The sequence below is a fragment of the Mustela erminea genome, chromosome 9 (genome assembly GCF_009829155.1).
Source record: "Mustela erminea isolate mMusErm1 chromosome 9, mMusErm1.Pri, whole genome shotgun sequence".
Taxonomy (NCBI): domain Eukaryota; kingdom Metazoa; phylum Chordata; class Mammalia; order Carnivora; family Mustelidae; genus Mustela; species Mustela erminea.
The window spans coordinates 42339222-42360000 of NC_045622.1; the positions used below are offsets into that span (position 1 = coordinate 42339222).

Genomic DNA, 20779 nt, shown 5'->3' on the forward strand with positions numbered 1-20779 from the left:
GACCAAGAGGTCTAACCAGAGAACCCGGGCAACTCCATAGCACATCCTACAGCTGTGTTTGCAGGAGCACCTGAGCGGAGAGCCCAGACAAAGCCTCAGCCAGTTTATAGAATTGAGTCTGTGGCCCTGACTGGCACGCTGTGAGAGATTTTTTCCTGATTCATGTCACCAGCCTGAATCAGGCAAAACTCTGTACCAGCCCTGGAGCCTGTCAAATGGCCCTGTCTGGGAGGGGAAGCAAATTTGAACCCTTGCTTAGGAACTAAATATACCCATGGGGCACGTGGGTGGCTCAGTCAGCTAAGCATCGGCCTTTGGCTTAGGTCATGATTTCAGGGCCTGGGATGGAGCCCTACATCAGACTCTCTGCTGAGTAGGGAGCTTCTTCCTCTCCCTCTGCCTATTGCCCCCTGCTTGTTCTCTTCTCTCTCTCCATCAAATAAAATCTAAATAAATAAATAAACCCTCAAGTCTTGTTCAGTTAGGAAGCCTTATCAGAGAACCCAGGCAGCTGTGGAGTCTAAATGGTGACCCTGGACAGTCTTGGAACCCAGTCTTCAGTGCCACTCAGTATGGATCCCAGCCAATAACTCCATCCCACAATAGAGCCCAATCTATGGCTTTACCTGATTGCTGAACACAGCCATCAGGAAGCCTCACCAGTGACCCAGTCCAGTCATGGAACATAGCCAGAGACTCCTCTTCCCAACAAAGGAGCCTGGAAAGTAATCCTCACCCCACAAAATGTGGAACACTGTCTCTAACTCTACCCAACTATAGAATACAGCTGCAGGCTTCTCCCAACCAAAGAGCCTATCCAGTGATCTTGCCCAACATCAGAACAAAGCCATTGGCCTATCCAATTGGGAAGCCCAGCCTGTAGTCTCACTCAACTTCAGCACATAGTCGGTGTCCCCACCTGATTATAAAGCATAGCTTGAGATCCTGTCTTACTACAAAGCTCTGCCTGCAGCCCCACCTGAACAGAGTCCAGCCAACAACAGCATCCAGTGAAAGACCATGGCCTGAGACTCCACACAGAAGCAAATGAAGAGCCAAGCCCATAGCTCAATCAAGAAGTCCAACCAGTGCTACCACCCCCAACAGAATATAGCCAACAACCTAACCCGACCAGAGGTGAAAACTGTCAACCAAGAACAGTATACCAGGCACACTGTCCTTCAGAAATGAAGGAAAGATAAACTCTCTCCAAAACAAAAAACCTAAGGGAGTTCATCACCACTAGACTTGCCTTACAAGAATGCTAAAGGATATTCTTCAAGCAGAGGTAAAAAATACATTAATTAACACTGTAAAAAATATCTGAATGTGTAAAACTCACAGGCATTGGTAAACAGATAAAGTCAGATTCAAATATTGTAATACTGGTGCATAATTCACTCATAATTCTAGATTAAAAGTTTAAAAACATATACATTAAGAAAACCATAGCTACAATGATTTTTTATTTGGTACATAATATTACAAAAGATGGAAATTATATCAATAACCAAAAATATGAGGAGGGGAATAGTAAAAGCTAAAATTTCATGTGCTATTGAAATTATGTTGTTACAAGACATTTTTTGTATGCCTCATGATAAGCACAAAGGAAAAATCTGTAGCAGGTACACAAAAGATTATGCTAACAGAGTCAAAGCATACCACTACAAAAGGTCATCAAATCACAAATGAACCCTGCAAAAGAGGACACAGGAACAAGGCATCAAACCAGAAAAATAAAATAGAAAACAAAAAAATTGCAATTTTAAGTCTTAACATCTTTATAATCACTTTAAACATAAATGGATTAAATTATCCAATCAAAAAGCAAAGAATGGCTAAATGGATAAAAAAACAAAATCCAACAATATGCATACAAAAAGTAACTTTAGTTTTAAGCCCACATAGACTGAAAGTGAAGGGATAGAAAAGATATCTCAAACAAATGGAAACCAAAAGAAAACAAGGGTAGTAGACTAGTATACTTGTATTAGACAAAATAGACTTTAAGTTAAAAATGGTCAGAAATGACAAAGTAGGTTATTATGTAATGATAAATGGGTGTATCCATTAAGAAGATAAAAACAATTGTAAATACTTATGCACTCAACATCAGAGCTCCTAAATATATAATCAAATACTAACAGAACTAAAAGGAGAAATAAACATCAAAGAATTAAAAGTTGAGGACTTTAATACCCCACTCTCAACAATGGATATATCATCCAGACAGGAAATCAATAAGGAAACAGAGGATTTGAACAACACTATAGATCAAATGGACCTATCAGACATATACAGAACATTCCTTCCTACAGCAGCAGAATACACATTTTTCTCAAGTGCACACAGAACATTTTCTAAGATAGATCATATATTAGGCCACAAAACAAGTCTTAACAAAATCAGGAAGATAGAAATTATGTCAAATATCTTTTCTTACCACAGTGGAATGAAATAGAAATCAATAACAGGAGGAAAGCTGGAGCACAGTCATCAAAAATAACCATTATCTTAACTTCTAATATTGTAGGTTAGATTGTCTTTGTCTTAATTTAATATAAATGGAATATGTTTTTCTCTTTTGTGTGTATTTTTCCATTCAACATTATGTTTATATTATACATTTTGCTTCATGTAGAGGTACTTGTTCATTTTCATTCTATCCGTACTAGTTGTGTGAAGTAAGCCACAATTTACGATCTTTTTACCTGGCAATCAAGATTTTGGTTGTTGGGGCACCTGAGTATCTCAGTCGGTTAAGTGTCTGCCTTTGGCTCAGGTCATGATCCCAGGGTCCTGGGATAGAGCCCCACATCGGGCTCCTTGCTCATCGAGAAGCCCGCTTCTCTGTCTCCCTCTCTCACTGCTTGTGTTCCCACTCTCTCTGTGTCTCTGTCAAATAAACAACATCTTAAAAAAAAAAAAAAAGATTTTGGTTGTCTTCAAAAACAGAACTATTGCAAATAGTGCTCATGTAAACATTCTTCTACATACCTTTTGATATGTATATGAGAGCATTTCTAGTGGGGACATACCAAAGAATAGAATTGCTTGGTCATAGTGTATGCTTATATTCAGTTGAGATAGACACTGCCTAGGGGCATCTAGGTGGCTCAGTAAGTTAAACCTCTGCCTTTAGCTCATATTATCATTCCAGGATCTTGGGATTGAGCCCTATATTGGGCTCTCTGCTTAGTGGGAAGTCTGTTTCTGCCTCTGCCCCTCCCCTCCATTTGTGTTCTCTCTCTGGTTCTCTCTCTTTCTCTCAAATAAATAAAATCTTTAAAAAAAAAAAAAAAGAAAGAAAGAAAGAAAAGAAAAGACTCTAATAGTTTTCCAAAGTGATTATACAAGTTATACTTTTACCGTCAATGTTTGAGAAATGAAATTACTTCAGATTTAACCCTGGTCTATATCAATCTTTTTTAAAATTGATTTTAAGATTTTAAGATCTATGTTGGTGTATAATGCTCTTCATTATGGCTTTCCTTTGTTTTGCCCTTATGAATGAAGTGGAGCTCTTGTTGTATCTATTGGCCATTTCAAAGCTGTCTTGAGAAATGTAGTGTTCAAACTTCTTGATTGTTTTTTCTATAGGATTTATTTTTATACTAATGTAAATGAATTCTTATGTATTCTAAGGATGAGTACTTTCTAAATTATCTATCATCTACCTACCTACATATTAATCCATCTACTATCTATATATCTACTTACACATACACACACACACACACACACACACACACACACACTCCAGAGATCTTCTCTTAATTTGTGGTCTCCTTTTCATTCAGTGACATCTTTTGATATATAGATAGATAGATGTCAACTTTATTATAAATACTTTTGATTATCCTGATTTTATGGTCAGTCCTTTCTATACTGTGTTTGAGAAATCTTTCTTACCCTAAGATGATGAATATATTCTCCTTGTGTTATATATGGAAGTTTTTGTAATCAGCTAGAAGCTTTATTGTTTTATCATTTACATTTAGATCTATAATCTGCCTGGAATTAATTTTCAAGGATTAAGTATCAAGATTTTTCCGTTAGATATAGATTTATCATTTTTTAATAGAACATTTTTTGGACATCTTTGTGTTTTGACTTTGTGTTTGGACTTTGACTCTGTCCCACTGGTCTGTTTATCGATCTCTACAAATTATATATAGCTTTAACTTCATACTAAGCCTTGGCATCTAAATGGTATATTTTCCCAACTTTGTTCCCTTTATCAATATAATAGTAACTACTCTTAGTCATTTATATTTCTATGCAAATTTTAGAATCCATTCATAAACATCCTCTACATCTCACCCCTACCTAAAAAAACTGCTTAAATTTACTTTAATTGAATGATAGACAATGTAGAGGTCATCTGAAGCTAAGTCTAATGGTACGTACATCCAAAGATTTGCTTTTGTTGCTTTCCAGCAGTTAGAGAGTGACCATTTTAATCTAATCTACTATTAAGATGATTTGAAGTTGAGTCCCTTTTTTGTTGGGGCTTGTCTTTTTCTGATTTGGCCTCACAAGGAGGGTATAGCCTTTAAAGATCGCAAATGAAACCCAAGAGTATTTACTGGGAGTATTTCTTTTTGGAGGTCCAAAATTCCAATTAGTTTTTCTTCAATCCACCGTAACTGTGTAAAGCTCTGCTCATCTTTTCAGCCTGTTAGCCACTGCCTTATGCTCAACTTCTAAGCTTCTCACCAACTGCCTACAAATAAGCAGATGGCTCAAGGGATAGTACCAAATGTCTTTGTCACATCTGTGCTGTCTTCTCTCCCAGATATTTCCTGATCATGTTTTGGAGTAATGTTAACCCAGAACTTAAAAAACTTTGAGCCTCACTTTCTGCTTTTGTTCCAACCCCTTAGCCACTCATCCCTCCCTTGCAGTAAATTATCATAACTCATAGGGAAAATTATAACTCAGTACAATTTTTTTCTCTTTAAAATCTTCATCCTGAGACATGGCTGACTTGAACAGCTTTCTTACAACATTAGCAGAAATTTTTCAAAATTTATCTTGCTTTTCTAATTGTCTTCAGTGGCAGGCTTGTCTAATCTATCATAGCTGGAAGTGGAAGGAGCTGTTCAGTTTCTAATATGTGACTTACATTTTCAGTCAATTTGGATTAATTATTAGGCCTGTAGCATCTAAATTCATCTAAATTTCCAGGCTTTTAGGTTCTGACTTTTTTTTTTCTTTTTTTTTTAATTTATTTTTTATTTATTTTCGGCATAACAGTATTCATTATTTTTTCACCACACCCAGTGCTCCATGCAATCCGTGCCCTCTATAATACCCACCACCTGGTTCACCCAACCTCCCACCCACCTGTCAATTCAAACCCCTCAGATTGTTTTTCAGAGTCCATAGTCTCTCATGGTTCACCTCCCCTTCCAACTTCCCCCAACTCCCTTCTCCTCTCTAACTCCCCATGTCCTCCATGCTATTTGTTATGCTCCACAAATAAGTGAAACCATATGATAATTGACTCTCTCTGCTTGACTGATTTCACTCAGCATAATCTAGGTTCTGACTTTTATCTGGCTTCTTCAGTAATAACTATTTCTAAACCTTAGTCTCATACCCAGAGCATTTTTTGATTATTTACTGGTCTTCCACAGCTTGTAAGTATTCAATGGTAAACCATCTCTGATAGATGTGAGAAGTTAACAACAGACTTGGTTTCAGTGGGTGTCATGGGGATATTTTGTCAAGGAAAAACATGTTGCCTCAAAGTGAAATGTGTACTGAAGAGAGTCCATTCTGTGTTTATGTACAGACATCAAGGTCTCTTGAGCTTCTCCTAATAGCTCTTTTCTTTGTGAGTAGAAAGATCCTTAATAACTGTGCCAGTGTATTCTCACGCTACAAAGATGGGCATTTTTTTTTCCAGAATATGAATGCAGTGTTTAAGGCAATTCTTTGTTTACAGTCCCAGGGAGAAGGAAAAAAAATTCCAAATGTGTGCATGCATGCGTGTGTGTGTTTAACAGAAATTAAAATAACTGTCTCTCTATGTTTTCGTGTACAAAACCAGGTAACTTCAATTTGGATCAAAGACCACATTAATAGGTTGTACAGATTCAGTTTTGATTTCAAAATTTAGGTAGACCAAGGTTGAACCCTATATAACCCTGGGTGATTTATTATTTTTCCAGCTGAACTTTTATCATATGATATGTGAAGATATAAAATATCATATGAGGGGCACATGGGTGGCTCAGTCAATTAAGCATCCCACTCTTAATTTTGGCTCAGGTTGTGATCTCAGGGTTGTGGAATCAAGCCCATGTCAGGCTCTGTGCTGGATATGGAGCCTGCGTAATATTCTCTCTCTCCCTCTGCCCTCCCCCATCCAGCCTCTCTAATATATGATGAATATGAATATATAGATAGTACCTGGCAGAAAAACTGCTTGGAGCTACACCTAGCAGACAGCAAACCCTAAATATGTGAGGACCATTACTGCTCTGTAAGTTCATATTTCTTTCTCTAATGCTGCAGAGTGGGTAAGGAATGACAGCTTTTCTTCTCTTAGTCCTCATTGGCAACACTCTACAGAGAATTTAGCATGTGCCATGCTACTCATTAAATGCTGCTAACCAGAACAGTTGGATCTGAAATTATGAAATCCCTGATTATCCGTTTTAAGATATAAGGGAAGAAAACAAATCTGTGTGTGTATTGGGGTGGGGGGAGGGTATATTCACCAGCATCACCATGAAATACGCTTTATTGCTTGGAACTTAATAGATGTTCCATAAATAATTATTCTGAACATCATGCTTAGTTTACTGGCATAACAGAAAAAATTAGTTCAAGTCAGTGGAAAAGGGGTTTGAAAACTGTGAGGTTATCCTAAGAAAGGAAGCTTCATGAGAAAACCTAGAAGAGGTTATAGAAAGCTGTGGGTACAATAGTCTACTCATAATGTGCTTTCTCCATGTAACTGAATTATCTTACCATATTGCACATCTTACACAGTTGCCTCAATTTTTACATTTCTCCAAATTGCTATAACGTGAGAAGAGAAACAATAGATTGTGCAACTTGCAAAATAATCTATTCACAAAGATCTTTCTCAGCTTCTCCTCTGTGGAGGATGTGTGTGATAAGGAAGCATCCCATGTAGAAGAAATCTTTAAACCAGAGGGGAAAATGTTTACCATCCTGAAGTCTAAATTGAAGAAAATTGGATATTTCAACTATTCCAATATTTTAAATACTCTCCATAATTTTTGGTAATCCCCAAACCTTTGGAAGTCTTTCTTTTGAGACCAAACCAAGAATTCAGTCAAACTTCCTACAATTGCATTCCTTCCAAGTGAGGAAATGTAGCAGAGAGGTGGGGAATATGTAATAACTTTTAGTTACTGTGTAGAAAATTACCACAAGTTTAGCAGCTTAAAACAGTGTTCATTATCATCTCATGCTTTCTTGAAGTTAGGGCTCCATGCTTAGCATAAGTGGGTTCTACACTGAGGGTTAAACAAACTGAAATCTGAGCGCTGGCTGAACTGCATTCCTTTCTAGAGGTTTTGTGGAGGATCTGCTTCCAAGCACATTGAAGTTCTTGGCTGCATTCAGTTCTTTTTGGACGTGAGCCTGAGTCCCTGTTTCTTTGCTGTTTGTTCACCGGGTGGCACTCTTAGCTCCCAGAGGCCACTGTGTTTCTTTATACAGAGCTGCCACCATCTTTAAAGCCAGCCATGGAGCTTCTCCTCCAGCCCTCTCTCCTCAAATCCCTCTCATGTTGGAGTCTCTTTGTCTGGGAAAAGCCAATCACTTTTCAGGGATTGCCTGATTGGGCCAAACTCACTGAGGTTGATATTGTATTTTTAAGGTCAATTTATTTGGGACCTTAATTGCATCTTGAAAATCCCTTCACAGCAGTACCTATCTAGATTAGTGTTTGAATAAAAAGGTAAGAGGAATCAATAAACACCAGGAATCTCAGGCGCCATGTTAGAATTCTACCTATGCAGCCACAGCCGTACTCTCTGCTCCTTATCCTCCCTTACCTGCCTCTTAAATAGGATCCACTTAAGAAACTCTTCTCTGTGCTACCATCGCTGTAATTCACTAATTTACTTAGGAGGCTCTAGGTGGTATGGAAAGCACAGGAGTTTTGCAGCGCAAATATCTGGGTTTAAATCCCCTCTATATTTGCTGTGAAATTTTGAGTAGGTTCCTTAATCACTCAGAGCTTCAGTTTCCTGAGCAGTAAAAACTGGTGCTAAAAATAGTCACCTCCAAAGCCTATAGAGAATTAGGGAAAATAATACAATAGAAATCACCTGATCTACTCTAGACACATAGCAAAATATAGGTTCCTAACTTTTTAATCTTTCTTTCGAATGTCCTAATATAGCTCCTGCAATCCACATCTCCTTATTCTTTATAAAGCCTTGGAAATGGGAAAAACTCACATTTATAAACCCCAGAGATAGGTTAATTCTCAGTAGGTAACCCAACTATTTTCTTAAAAAATCTACATTGTACTTCTCTATAGAATTAAATAACTCATTAGTGTTGAATGGTGTATATTCATAAGAACTTTTATCTGAAAGTGCAATATCCTTTCATGCCTTTCACTATTATTTAGAGATTCTAAGACCTCCTACTCCCCCAGAAGAGAAAAATATATATATTATATGAAGACAGCCAACCAGTCAGCAGACTCCCACTATTAGGGAAAAAAAAAAAATCCTGAAATATCTGTTAAAATGCTATTGGTAAAAGATTTGGCAGGATGATGATTACATGTGGGTAGAACAGCAGTTTCCATAATAATTATGTGGGTTGTGAACAGATTTTGAAAAAAATAAAAAAATTCTGGGATGCGGCCTAATGAATGTACTCATTAACCTTAATAGCATCAGGTAGAGATTGGAAAGGACCATTTTAGAGGGGGAATCAATTCAGCCTTTCACAGTCATTTTATAAGGTGCATCTGACAGCACGGCATCCTCAGTTAAAAATGAATATATCCAGTTATCTTAAAATAATTCTCTATAATTTGAAGTTTGCCTTTGAAGATCTAATTTTCTAATACGTTATATAAAACATTTCTTGAGTGCTTACTATGTGCCAGCCTTTATAATAGACATAAAGATGAGGAGCTGTCCAAAGCATAACATTTCTAGTCTAGTTAGAGAAAACAGAAATAAATGTGATGACACATGCAAAACTAAAAGCATCATAATATTGCCCCATGAGAGCAAGTCTTGTCTTCCTGTTTACTACTTTATCCCTACATTTAGCATATTTGTTACCCAATACTTGTTCAATGAATAAAGGAATAAATGTCCCAACATTTTGGAAGCAGAGAGGAGGAAACTGTTCAGCCCAGAGGAGCTCAAGAAGGTTTGCTAGGCTGCATTCTAGCCCAGTCTGCTGGCTTGACAGATGAACTGGATTTTAAAATCAGAAGACACATGACGCGTTGAAGGGGTGGCACTCTTTCTAGAAGGCCTGGAAGTGGGAACACATGACACATTTGAGGCAAAGGAATCCATGTGTTACATCTCCAGGATGCAACATGTGTGTGCTGACTCTGTGAAGCACCAACATTCTGGCACACAGGACTGAAGAATGACCGTGTGTGCCTGGCACAGCATCCCAACCCCATCTCCTTCCATTAATTTAATGACTGCTCCCTCGGAAGAATAGTTATTCTGATGCTTATATTTTTAGTCTGGTATTACTCCTTTTGAAACAGACTTGGAGGGGATTTTTCAAGTTGTTTGCCCATGACAGATGCCTCCCCAAGAATTCTGTGGAGTTATACTGAATCTTCGGGTTGCCATTTGAGAGTGCAACTAATGGAATCCATACCCATTGTATGTGATTAGCCTTCCATGTAAATAAATCAAGAGATTGTAAATGTTAAGAACAGAGAGTTTGAAAACACCCAGAATACTAATTGAGGTGATTAGGGAATAATCTCAGGGAGGTAGGACAGGAATGTGATTTTCCATAAGTGATGCAGTGACTGGAAATCTAATGAACTGTACTGTTTGCAGATAGACTGAGGAAAAAGGAAAGAGCATGTTCAGTCTGAAGAGTAAATGAGGAAACTGCCAGTGGGTTCATAAGTCAGGATTGCCCATTCAGCCAGGTCATGCCTAATGGACTGTTGACTCCTTAAGGGCACGTACTAGAACCTACCACAGTGTCTGAGCAGTTTGAACACACCAAAGCGGCATTCCAAATGCTTTCCTAGTTAATGAACTGGAATGAGTAGTACATGGAGACTGTAACTAAAGGATCATCCAAAGCAATTTTCTGTGCTACGTATATTTTTCTGTTTTCCATAGCAATCACTTAAAATATATGAGCAGGAAATGAGGAAAGGAAGATTATATCATCTACATTATACAGATTTAGATTTTGATAAGAGAAACAATTTTTAAATTATTTAACATCTCTAACATTTGATAATTCATAAAATTTTCTCTTCATAATTTTCCAATTTTTTTATTCCTGTTCCATGTAGACTTCAAGGGCTTCAACATTCCAGAAATATATTTTTATATTAAATCTATTGGTTGTAAACCCTGAGGTAATTATTTTATAACCATAAGTATTGATCTGCTTTACATATCAGTGATTTAATAAAACAAATGATAAAAATAATAATTCTAAGGTTAAAATATTTATATTATAAGGACATAGTGGTAGAGAGTATCAAGTCTTTAGAGTTCTATTATTTTTGTTATTTCTCATTTTCTGATTGCCAATAGCTATTGTTTTGCATATATAGAAACTAAACAGAATAGGGTAGGTTAATATGGTACTGGCCCAAAGATAAGAAAATTGTTAAATTTTATTAATTTTTTTAAAGATTTTATGCAGCTATTTGACAGAGAGAGATTACAAGTAGGCAGACAGTCAAGCAGAGAAGAGAGAGAGGAGGAAGCAGGCTCCCTGCCGAGCAGAGAGCCCGATGCGGGGCTCTATCCCAGGACCTTAAGATCATGACCTGAGCTGAAGGCAGAGGCTTAACCCACTGAGCCATCCAGGCGCCCCTGGATTAATTTTTTTAACATTCAAATCAGTTGTATATGTAGAGAATAGATCGAAATGCAGGACAAAAGAACCACTAGAGAGCATATAAAGGGAAATCTGATCATCACAGACTCCAACTTATATATTTTTTTTTTTCACCCCAGACCTGTTGTCTCCCTCTACTTTACATTTAGGATATGGAACAACAATATCCTCATGATAGCATAAAGTATAAAACTCCCCCTTTACCCCTATTTTCCACACATCTCTTCCTAGGGGATTCTTGGTATTCCTTACAAAAAAGCCTCTGCAGGCCTCCTGCTCCTGCTTTAAATTCAGTTACCGCTGCAGCACATTTTCTAACTTGATTCCCTGAATACTCATCTATGATCACTCTGATCTGTTCCCGCTGCTACCATATTTCCTCCGATTCTCATCATCTCCTCATTTTATTTCCCACCTTAAAAGCCACCACTGGCTCCCTGTCATCTGAATGAAAAAGTCCAAACCATTGGGATGACACAAAAGGCCATTCGCAACTAGTGTTCCTCTGCTTACTTCTCATTGGTTCACTGTCCTGAGTGATCAAAGTAGCTGCACTGCTTCTAAGTCACTTTTTCCAGATTCCCAAATACCTTCTCCCTACCTAGAAAATAAAATTTCAAAATACCGTTGTCACTCCATATTATATATATAAAATATATATATTTCATATGATATATATATAAAAGTATTACCCATACTTATCAAACTCAATTTAAAACTGATCTTTCAAGGTACCTCACTGGCTTGGTTGGTTAAGCTCCGGTCTCCTGGTTTCAACTCAGGTCATGATCTCAGTGTTCTGAGACAGAGCTAAGCGGAGCTCCAAGATCAATGGGAGTTTGCTTGAAATTCTCTTCCTCTCCCTCTTCCCTGCCCCCCATAATAAAATAAATAAATATTTAAAAAATAAATAAAGCTGGGTGCACCTGTGTGGCTCATTTGTTAAGCATCCAAATCTTGATTTAATCTCAGGTCATGATCTCAGGGTGCTAAGATGGGCCCCAAGTCAGGCTCCATGCCGAATATTGAACGTGGAGCCTGCTTAAGATTCTCTCTCCCTCTCCCTCTGCTCTGCCTCCACACTCTCTCTGTCAAATAAATGTGTTTCCTTTTATAAATAAATGAATAAATAAATAAATAGATAAATCTGATTTCCCTAACAGAATTAATTACATTTGTTTCACACCTGCAACAATATTTATTTGTATGAGGTCATTGATTTATATGTCTGTCCTCTTCTCCATTCCTCTACTAGACTGTGAGTCTTGGAGTATAGTGTGTAAAACTTACTTAACTTGTTTTTCTCAATCTCAAAGCAGTTTCAATAGATAATAAATGTAGTGAAGTGAATTTTTATTCACAACATTCATTGATCCCCTGTGTGGGAAAAATCATACACACCTGTCCTATTTAGGTAAGGCTTGCCCATATGACTTGTTCTCATCAATGAAATATGAGCAGAAGTGACCTGCACCACTTCTGAGTGGACTACTTAAGAACCATTGGATGATGGGCGCCTGGGTGGTTCAGTTGGTTGAGCGGCTGCCTTCGGCTCAGGTCATGATCATGGAGTCCTGGGATCGAGTCCTGCACCAGGCTCCCTGCTCAGCAGGGAGTTTGCTTCTCCTGCTGACCTCTCTCTCCAAATACTCTCTCTCTCATTCTCTCTCTCTCTTTCTCTCTCTCAAATAAATAAATAAAATCTTTAAAAAAAAAAAAAAGAAAAAAGAACCATTGGATATTTTTTCCTTCTACGAAATTGGCCATGTCCCAGAAGGAAACTATTCTTTCAGACTGTGTCTCAGAATGAAGGCAACATGGAGGAGAATTATAACCCTCTGCAAGGAATCTAAATGCTGAGCTAGAAATAAACTTTTGTACTAAACCACTGGGACACTGGAATTTTTCATGGCCACAAAATAATTTAGTCCAAGATAGGCAGGTATTTAATAAATGTTGGCGGAAATAAGAAAAGCTATAGAGAGATTGAAGATGAACTCTAGCTGGAGAATTTCGGAGTCAATTTTGTTAAACAACAACCTTCTATTGAAAAGAGATAAAAATTAAATTTCTGTGAATTGCTAAATAGGAGGAATAGTGGGAATTGAGGGCTGAGAGGAGAAAGGAGGATATGTAGATAATAGAAGAGGCATATATATTTGGGTTATACAGTTTGGAAAGAAAATGAAAATAAATTCTTGCCAGATGAGCATGTCCTTAAGATGTCTTCAGGGAGAATTTAAAGAATCCAATACCTTAGATTCCTTGAGAGTGGGTCTATATTAAAGATTCCTCCTTTAGTTAAGCCAACCTAAGTAAGCTAAAAATGTTTTTCCTGTTCTAAATGTCCAAGTCACTCAGTTTCTATAGTCAAAGAAAAGGTGGAGGCCTAATATAACACTCCAGTTAAGAACATTACATGTACACCGAATTCTTGTTTTCCACAGAAGTTATGTGCCATAAACATGCACCAAACATTGAATTAGTGAATAGTGACCACTGTCCCCAGGAGAAGGACAGGTTTAAATTGCTGTGGGCCTCTTTTCACAACATTTCCATCAAGTAGGCAGTACATAACCTTGCTTAATGCATGCCCTGTCTAAAGATACCTTATTTAAAATATATTGTTGATTCATTAATATTGAACTCCCACCAAATAACACTTTACTCATGCATGAATGTAGCTGATTTTAAAAATGCATTTTCTGTGTAGGCGATATCATAGACTTCTTGCACTTGGGAACTCTAGATAACACATTAGCACTATGCGGGGTGGGGGGTATTTTAAACAGTGAAATCAAAAACAACAACAAAAAACCCACAAAAATACAAAAACCCTGCTACTAAACAGATCATGAAAGGGACACTTGTTTATAATATGAAAGCTCCAACCAGAAAGCAGAGGAGCTTGTTCAGTCTCAGCTGGGAATGTGCACATCCAGAGACTCAACAATTTTTGCCACCCTGTGCGTGTGAGAAGTGTCATGAAGGTGCCACGGGTATTAATGTGGGGCTTGCAAATAAATTTTAGCTAGTAGGTGAATCTGCACATACAGAATCTGCAAATAATGAAGACTGACTGTATATCAAGGAATCAGAAGAAAACTAATGAAGTGGATTATGGGGACATGGGTAAAATGCCCACCAGGGAGAAGAGAAATTAGATAAACGGATGAATGGATGGATGAATGGGTGGAGATACATAGGCAGGTAGATTGATAGATAGATACTAAATGGGGAGAGGTATTTTAAATATGGTGTATTTTTAGTTTCTTCCCTTATCTTCCTCCCCACTCTTTATTCCTTCTTTGGTAAAATAGATGTCTCCCAAAAGTATTTAGGTAGTACTTGACAGTCTAATCTATCCGTATAATGTAAAGCATTATATCATAGAAAAGTAGCGTAAGCTTTTCTTGGCATTTCATTTTGCTTTTGGATTTATTATTTCTTACTTAGAGATACCCTGTCATCTTAACACAAATCTTAAAAGCACATTTTTATGAAAATGTTAATGTTTAATAACCTAAAGTCAATACGACACCATCTAACTTAGCCATCATGGAATGAAGTTTCTTGAAACTTATACAGCAGACATTCCTCACTAAGTTTAAATAGAATAACCTTGGTTATCAAATAGATATTGGAATTTTCTATTTAATTACAAACTCCATTATGATTTTTTACTTTGCTGTTGAATGGAAACATCTGGAACAAAACTTTTAAATTCACAACTCTAGGGGGCATAGCTCAGTGGTAGAACATTTGACTGCACAACTCTAACTTATAGACTACTAATAAAATATCTATTGCCAACTTCTTAAATATGGAGAAGGAATTTATACCTGAACAAAAAAAATAAATAAATAAAAGCTGAAGAACATGGTGTGAATTGAGTCAGTTAACAAACTCTGGCATAGATACTTTTTTTATGGAAATATTTCCTCCAGAAAAGTTTATCAAGACAAGCTTTTTACAATCCCTATTAAATTCAATGAATGAATTGTGAAGGGTAAATTGGACCCATTATAATCTTACATTTCTTATGTAATATTCATAATCATAGTGTTACATAAGAGCAAGCTAGCATTAACAAAAGGAGCAATTTAAATTCCCACTTCTTGGAGAATGGGGCTCTGCTTGACAAACAGCCCTTCCTGCCCCGTTTGCAGCACGCCCCTGCATCTCCTCCGGCGCCAATGAGACCCACACTCTCATACCAGTGATATAATAAACCCTCCACAACAGAGGGAGAAAATGAGGCAAACAAGCCCACATCATTTCAACTTGTCAGCTTTAAATAAAATCTTCTGCAGCTGAAAATGAGAAATTTGAGGGAAGAGAATGTGTGAAGTAACCAAATTCAACACTGGGACAAAACATATTGCATGACTTATTCGTCTTTTTCCTGAGCTGCCACAAAAGTTTTTGAAACTTTACCATAATTTTTTAACGAAATCTCTTTAGTCAGTGACGACTTAGAAGAAGAAATGTTTCGTTCTGTTTGTTTGTTTCTCCTCTTCCACCCACTGATGCCGTAGGAAACATCTCAAGTTATGGCAAGCCCCTATGATATCTTAATGAGTAATCTGCGACCTTTGGAAAAACTCTCATGATCAGTTTTTAAGTCAGAGTTGCCATAGCAGAGCATGCTAGAATAAAAGTACATTTTTTATACTTATTTTAATTAATTACTTACGTAATACCTTCCCCAGCACTGATTTTATATGCAAAATATTGGAGCATGCTCTCCGCCTACAAAAAAAGTTAAAAAGAGAAAAATACATTTGAAGGAAGATAAAGGGAGATTCACCTTCTGATAAATATATCTAATATGTATGAAATAAACAATGATTGTGAATGTAAATCCTTTCTCTCCCCCTTTCTCTGGTGTCCACCCTCACCCCACCCCCTCTAACCTCCAAGCACTTCCTGCTTCACATTCAGAGGCTCCATCCTGTTCTTCCGCTCAGCTCTTTCCAAACTCTTTCTCTTCCCTATTTGTTACCTTTTCTCAATGTTATAATGTCCCTTGATTTTCTTTATCTTCCCTGAAAAAGCACTTGCCTGTCTTCAAAGGAAGGACAGCCCCACTGGGTCCCAGCAGATACTTAGCACAAGTTGTGCATCTTCCAGTGGGAGAGAGGATGGAAAAATCAGTATCTTTTGTCCTTCCCTGAGGTGTGCCCAAATTTGATATAAATATCTTTTTATGTCTTTTATTTCCAAAGTTTTGTTTCACATATTTTCCAAATAAGCTTAGACTACTTTTCCCTTTATTCTTTCACACTCTTAAACCATTGTATTATGAACTCTCTGGTTTCAAACTCTCTTTTATTTTAAAATCCCTAGGTTACGTTGAGTTATCAGTGCATAGAATGATAGTAATATTGAAGTGGATGGTCCCTGTCACCATCCTTGATGGTTCATTGTTAAGAAGTTTTCTAATCTGTCCAACGCAAACAGGATTTCATGTGTGCATTTTAAATATATTGAAGAAGTACCTTGTGATGGGAAAGAGTATATGGACTGTGGATTATGGGACTTTGGTGTGAAGTGCTAAAGAATCTATACTTAACAGAATGACCATAATCAGAAGCTTTTTTAAACCTCTTTATAATTTCTTGTAAAATGTGATAAAAAAAGAATATCATGTTGTAGGATGGTTAAATTAATATTAGGTGTGTTTGAGAAATATTTTCATTTTTTAAAAGATTTTTTTTTTAATTTTTATTTTATTTGACAGACAGCACAAGTAGGCAGAAAGGCAGGCAGAGAGAGAGGAAGGGAAATAGGCTCCCTGCTGAGCAGAGAGCCCAATGAGGGACTTGATCCCAGGACCCAGGGATCATGAACTGAGCCAAAGACAGAGGTTTTAACCCACTGAGCCACCCAGGTACTCCAAAATATTTTCATTTTTACTTTATGATCATTATAATCATTACAATAAAGTAAAGGAACAGAATGGATTTAAATTTAACTGGACCTAGCTACTAAACACTCAGGGCACCTGGGTGGCTCAGTAATCATGTAGGTATAATGTAGGACCCTGAAGTGGCCTGAGGCGCCTTTTAATGACTGATATTTTCAAAAGGAAAGCAAATATGGAATCATTTCCTTAGAAAGTATCTGTTCTGAGCTGAGCTGGTTTTTGTTTCCCCACAGTGATGGCTGGGCTGACAGGTATGATGTGACAGATGGATATCAGCGAGAAGCTGTTGGTGGAATCACAATCAAGCTCCAATCTCCCGATGTCAAGTGGTTTGATGATTATTATCTGAAGCTCCGTCCAGAAACAAACCTTCGAAACCCTTGGTTTCAAGAATTTTGGCAGCATCGTTTTCAGTGCCGGCTGGAAGGTTTTGCACAGGAGAACAGCAAATACAACAAGACTTGCAATAGTAAGCAGATTTATTGTTTCATTTATAGTGGATAAGGCTAAGGCTCCAATTTAAGTAAAGTGTGTCGGGGGATAGTGGCTGTAATCTGTTAGAGAAGAGGACTCTTAGAGAAATAGAGTGGGTATTGCTACTTACAGTGATAAACAGACCTTATTTTCATTAAGAAAAGCATATCAGAGCAAGTGTTTACTCCGTGGAGATCACAAACAATTTTATTATTTATATCATTCAGGAAACTGGCACTTTGCTAAGAGGATAATGTGAGCTCCTGAGAGCAAGTACTGTTGCCACCCTTGAAGGCAAGAGCTCCATTCTGCTCGTCTTGATTGTCTTTAACAGTTAGCACAGAGCTAAACACTTAGTAATGGTTTCGTGTATTCTGAAGAATGAATCAGTAAATTTTGAAGGACAGAGCCAATTCCTCTTTTCATCAATAAACTAGAACATGGCAGGGGTTTGTTGTGTATTGTTATTATGTTTCAGGAGACATAATCTGAGCAAAGTCATTTGTTCTTACATAGGTATAAGGGCTCACATTGTCCCAACTGTTGCTTTGGTTGTAAGGAAAACTAGTTACTGCCCTCAAGATGTTCAGTGTCTAGAAGGGAGCTAGTCAGGGCAGCCAATGTTGCAATCCACTGTTGTAAGTGATATTATATGAGTAAAACATAGGGTCTTGGTACTATTATTGGTTGCTCATTGAAAGGGAATCTCAACTCTAATAACCGATGTAGGGCCAAAATTGATCTATATGTCAAATTTTGCAAAAATAAAAGTTTGTTAAATTGATAAGGGATTTGTTGAGACTGCCTTATACCCACATTGTGTAACAAAATCTCTATATGCATTTGCATAGGAATAAAATGTTTGAGTTGGTGGTATAGGTGCCTTTATCCACGATGCTGGAACACCACAGTGCTTTGGGGCAGTAGGTTGGAAATCCTGGCCCACAAACCAATTCCGTCCACAGAGAAGTTGTCCCATACCAGCACGAAAGTGAGAATAATGAGAGTGATATAGAGAGTTTTTCATAATGCACTTTCCTTCCCAGTTCATGTCCATCCTATATTTTTTGGTATAAGTTCGTTTTTTTGTAAAATGAAGAATGGAGTAAATGGTGAGTTGTGATTGTTTTTAAATGTCAGTACTTGTTAAAATAAGAACTTGGCAACCTATGTCAGTTCCTATTAAGGTAGTGAGGGAAGGGGGGGATGCTGGAGTGTGGGATATTGTACTGGTCACTGAAATCCAGAAATCACAGAAGGCTCATGGTGTGAGCCTGTGTTTGTTTCTCTCTCACTTCAGATACTGCTTGTCCAAAATCTTCAAATGTTTGGTAACCTCCTTTGTTTTTATTTTTATTTTCAAGAAAGAAAAATGTGTGAGCATACATAACATTGTGACTTCTGTTACACAATCTCAATTTTTATAGCTAATTTCGTATTTTTCACCATTCTATCCAGTCTCTGAGGGACGTAGACTTCTTTCCTCTCTTGAGATTTGGGAACTTCTTCCCCTCTGGGATCCAGTTCTGTGACTGTGTACAGATTACTGTATGGAGCTACATTTAAGGAGTCATAGAAAGTCAATAGATCTGATCTCATCTTCAGTTCTCTTTTACCAAGGAGTTAATGCCAGTCCCTAACCAGTGTGGCGAAGGGAATGTTTCCAGTTGGTCTTCACCTTCTTTTGTACCAATGCTCTTCTTCTTTGCCTTTTTGTCTGAAATGTCTTCTCCTTGAAATAGTTGTTTCTCTTATTTTTTTTTCCACTGTTGGATATCTTACATAGATATAGTCTTGAAAAACTCTTAATTGGTTTCTATGGAATATTATTTCTATGGCAATTGTTCTGTAAGAGCCTTCCTTTCAACCTACTACTATAGTTTTATGTCTTTCACATGATGACCCTGATATAATTTCTCTGCTCAGAATTGGTTCCTTACTATCCTACTAGAAAACCCTCTTCAGCCACTCTGCCACCCCTGGAATCTTATCTGACAAAGGATGTCATTTTGTACATAAACATGGACACTTATATGCAATACTTCTGTTATTCTTTCAATAAAGAAAGTACTATGATTATCCTTATTTAAAAATAACAAAGCCAAGGTTTAGAGAGAAAAGATAACTTGCTCAAGGTCACCTAACTACTAAACTCTGGAACTTAAACTCAGTTTATCTGATCTCCCTGATATGAAGAAGTTGAGAGGCAACATGGGGGAATAGGGGGTAGGAAAAGAGTAAATGAAACAAAGTGGGATCAGGAGGGAGACAAACCATAAGAGACTCTTAATCTCACAAAACAAACTGAGGGTTGCCCAGGGGAGGGAGCAAGAGAGAGGGTAGTGGGGTTATGGACATTGGGGAAGGTATGTGCTATGGTGAGTGCTGTGAAATGTGTAAATCTGGGGATTCACAGACCTGTACCCCTGGGGCTAATAATACATTATATGCTAATAAAAAAAATTTTTTTTAACTCAGTTTGTCTAAAGTTTCGCCAATATGATACACTAAAGAGATAGAATATGACTTTTTTTTTTAAAAAATTGCCATTAAATTTGCATTATATACTAGTCAATATATAGGTCAAAGATACAAAAAAGAAAAATCTTAAAATTATTTGTGTATAACTATGGAATGCAGTAACGTACACCCAAATATTCACTATGCTCTACTTCTGACCATATTTCCTTATTTACTCAAATGTCCTTTTTGTATCTTATTCCCCATCTTCAAAGAGGCTCCAGTAGTTTACTCACATTTAACACTATTGAATGTTACCAGTACTTTCCTAAATATAATGTACTTAAGCCCTTTCATCAGGCCATGTGCATAAGAGAACCATTTTTTAAATGGAAGGTTAAGAAGTATTAAGAGTTTGTAATTCATGCCAGTCAAGAAGGTTTACCTTACTCACTGTCTACAGTACCTTAAATCTAACAGTAGTTCAATGGGAAAAAATGGCTTGACACAAAGAATAGAAGTACTCATAGCTGATTACTGCTTATTTTTCTTAGGAGATTCTTGGAAGGCAAAGTATAAAAGTTGGGAGAGTTATCTAAACCTAGTAGTCCAGAATGAGCAGTCGTTTTGTAGAGAGTATGCCCCATTCATAGGAATTCTTTCAATGCCTGTTAGTTTTGACTCCTATCTTATACCACATAAATGGAATCTTACATTATTTGCTTTTTTTGTGTCTGGCCTTTCCCCTCAAAATAATGTGGTAGAGTTTATCCCATCATTGCATATATTGGTAGTTTATTGTTTTTTATCGCTGTGCCATGTCCCTTTGTATGGATT

The 20779-nt window shown here is 37.2% G+C and overlaps 1 protein-coding gene across 2 annotated transcripts in view; it reads left to right on the forward strand.

Annotated features, from left to right (window-relative positions):
* Window positions 1-20779, forward strand: part of GRM5 (glutamate metabotropic receptor 5) — a 563943-nt gene that overhangs the window by 399743 nt on the left and 143421 nt on the right. For both annotated transcript variants that reach the window (XM_032358929.1, XM_032358930.1), the window contains one exon: window positions 17242-17477. In XM_032358929.1, the coding sequence (XP_032214820.1) occupies window positions 17242-17477 (236 nt within the window). The remainder of the gene's footprint in view (window positions 1-17241; window positions 17478-20779) is intronic.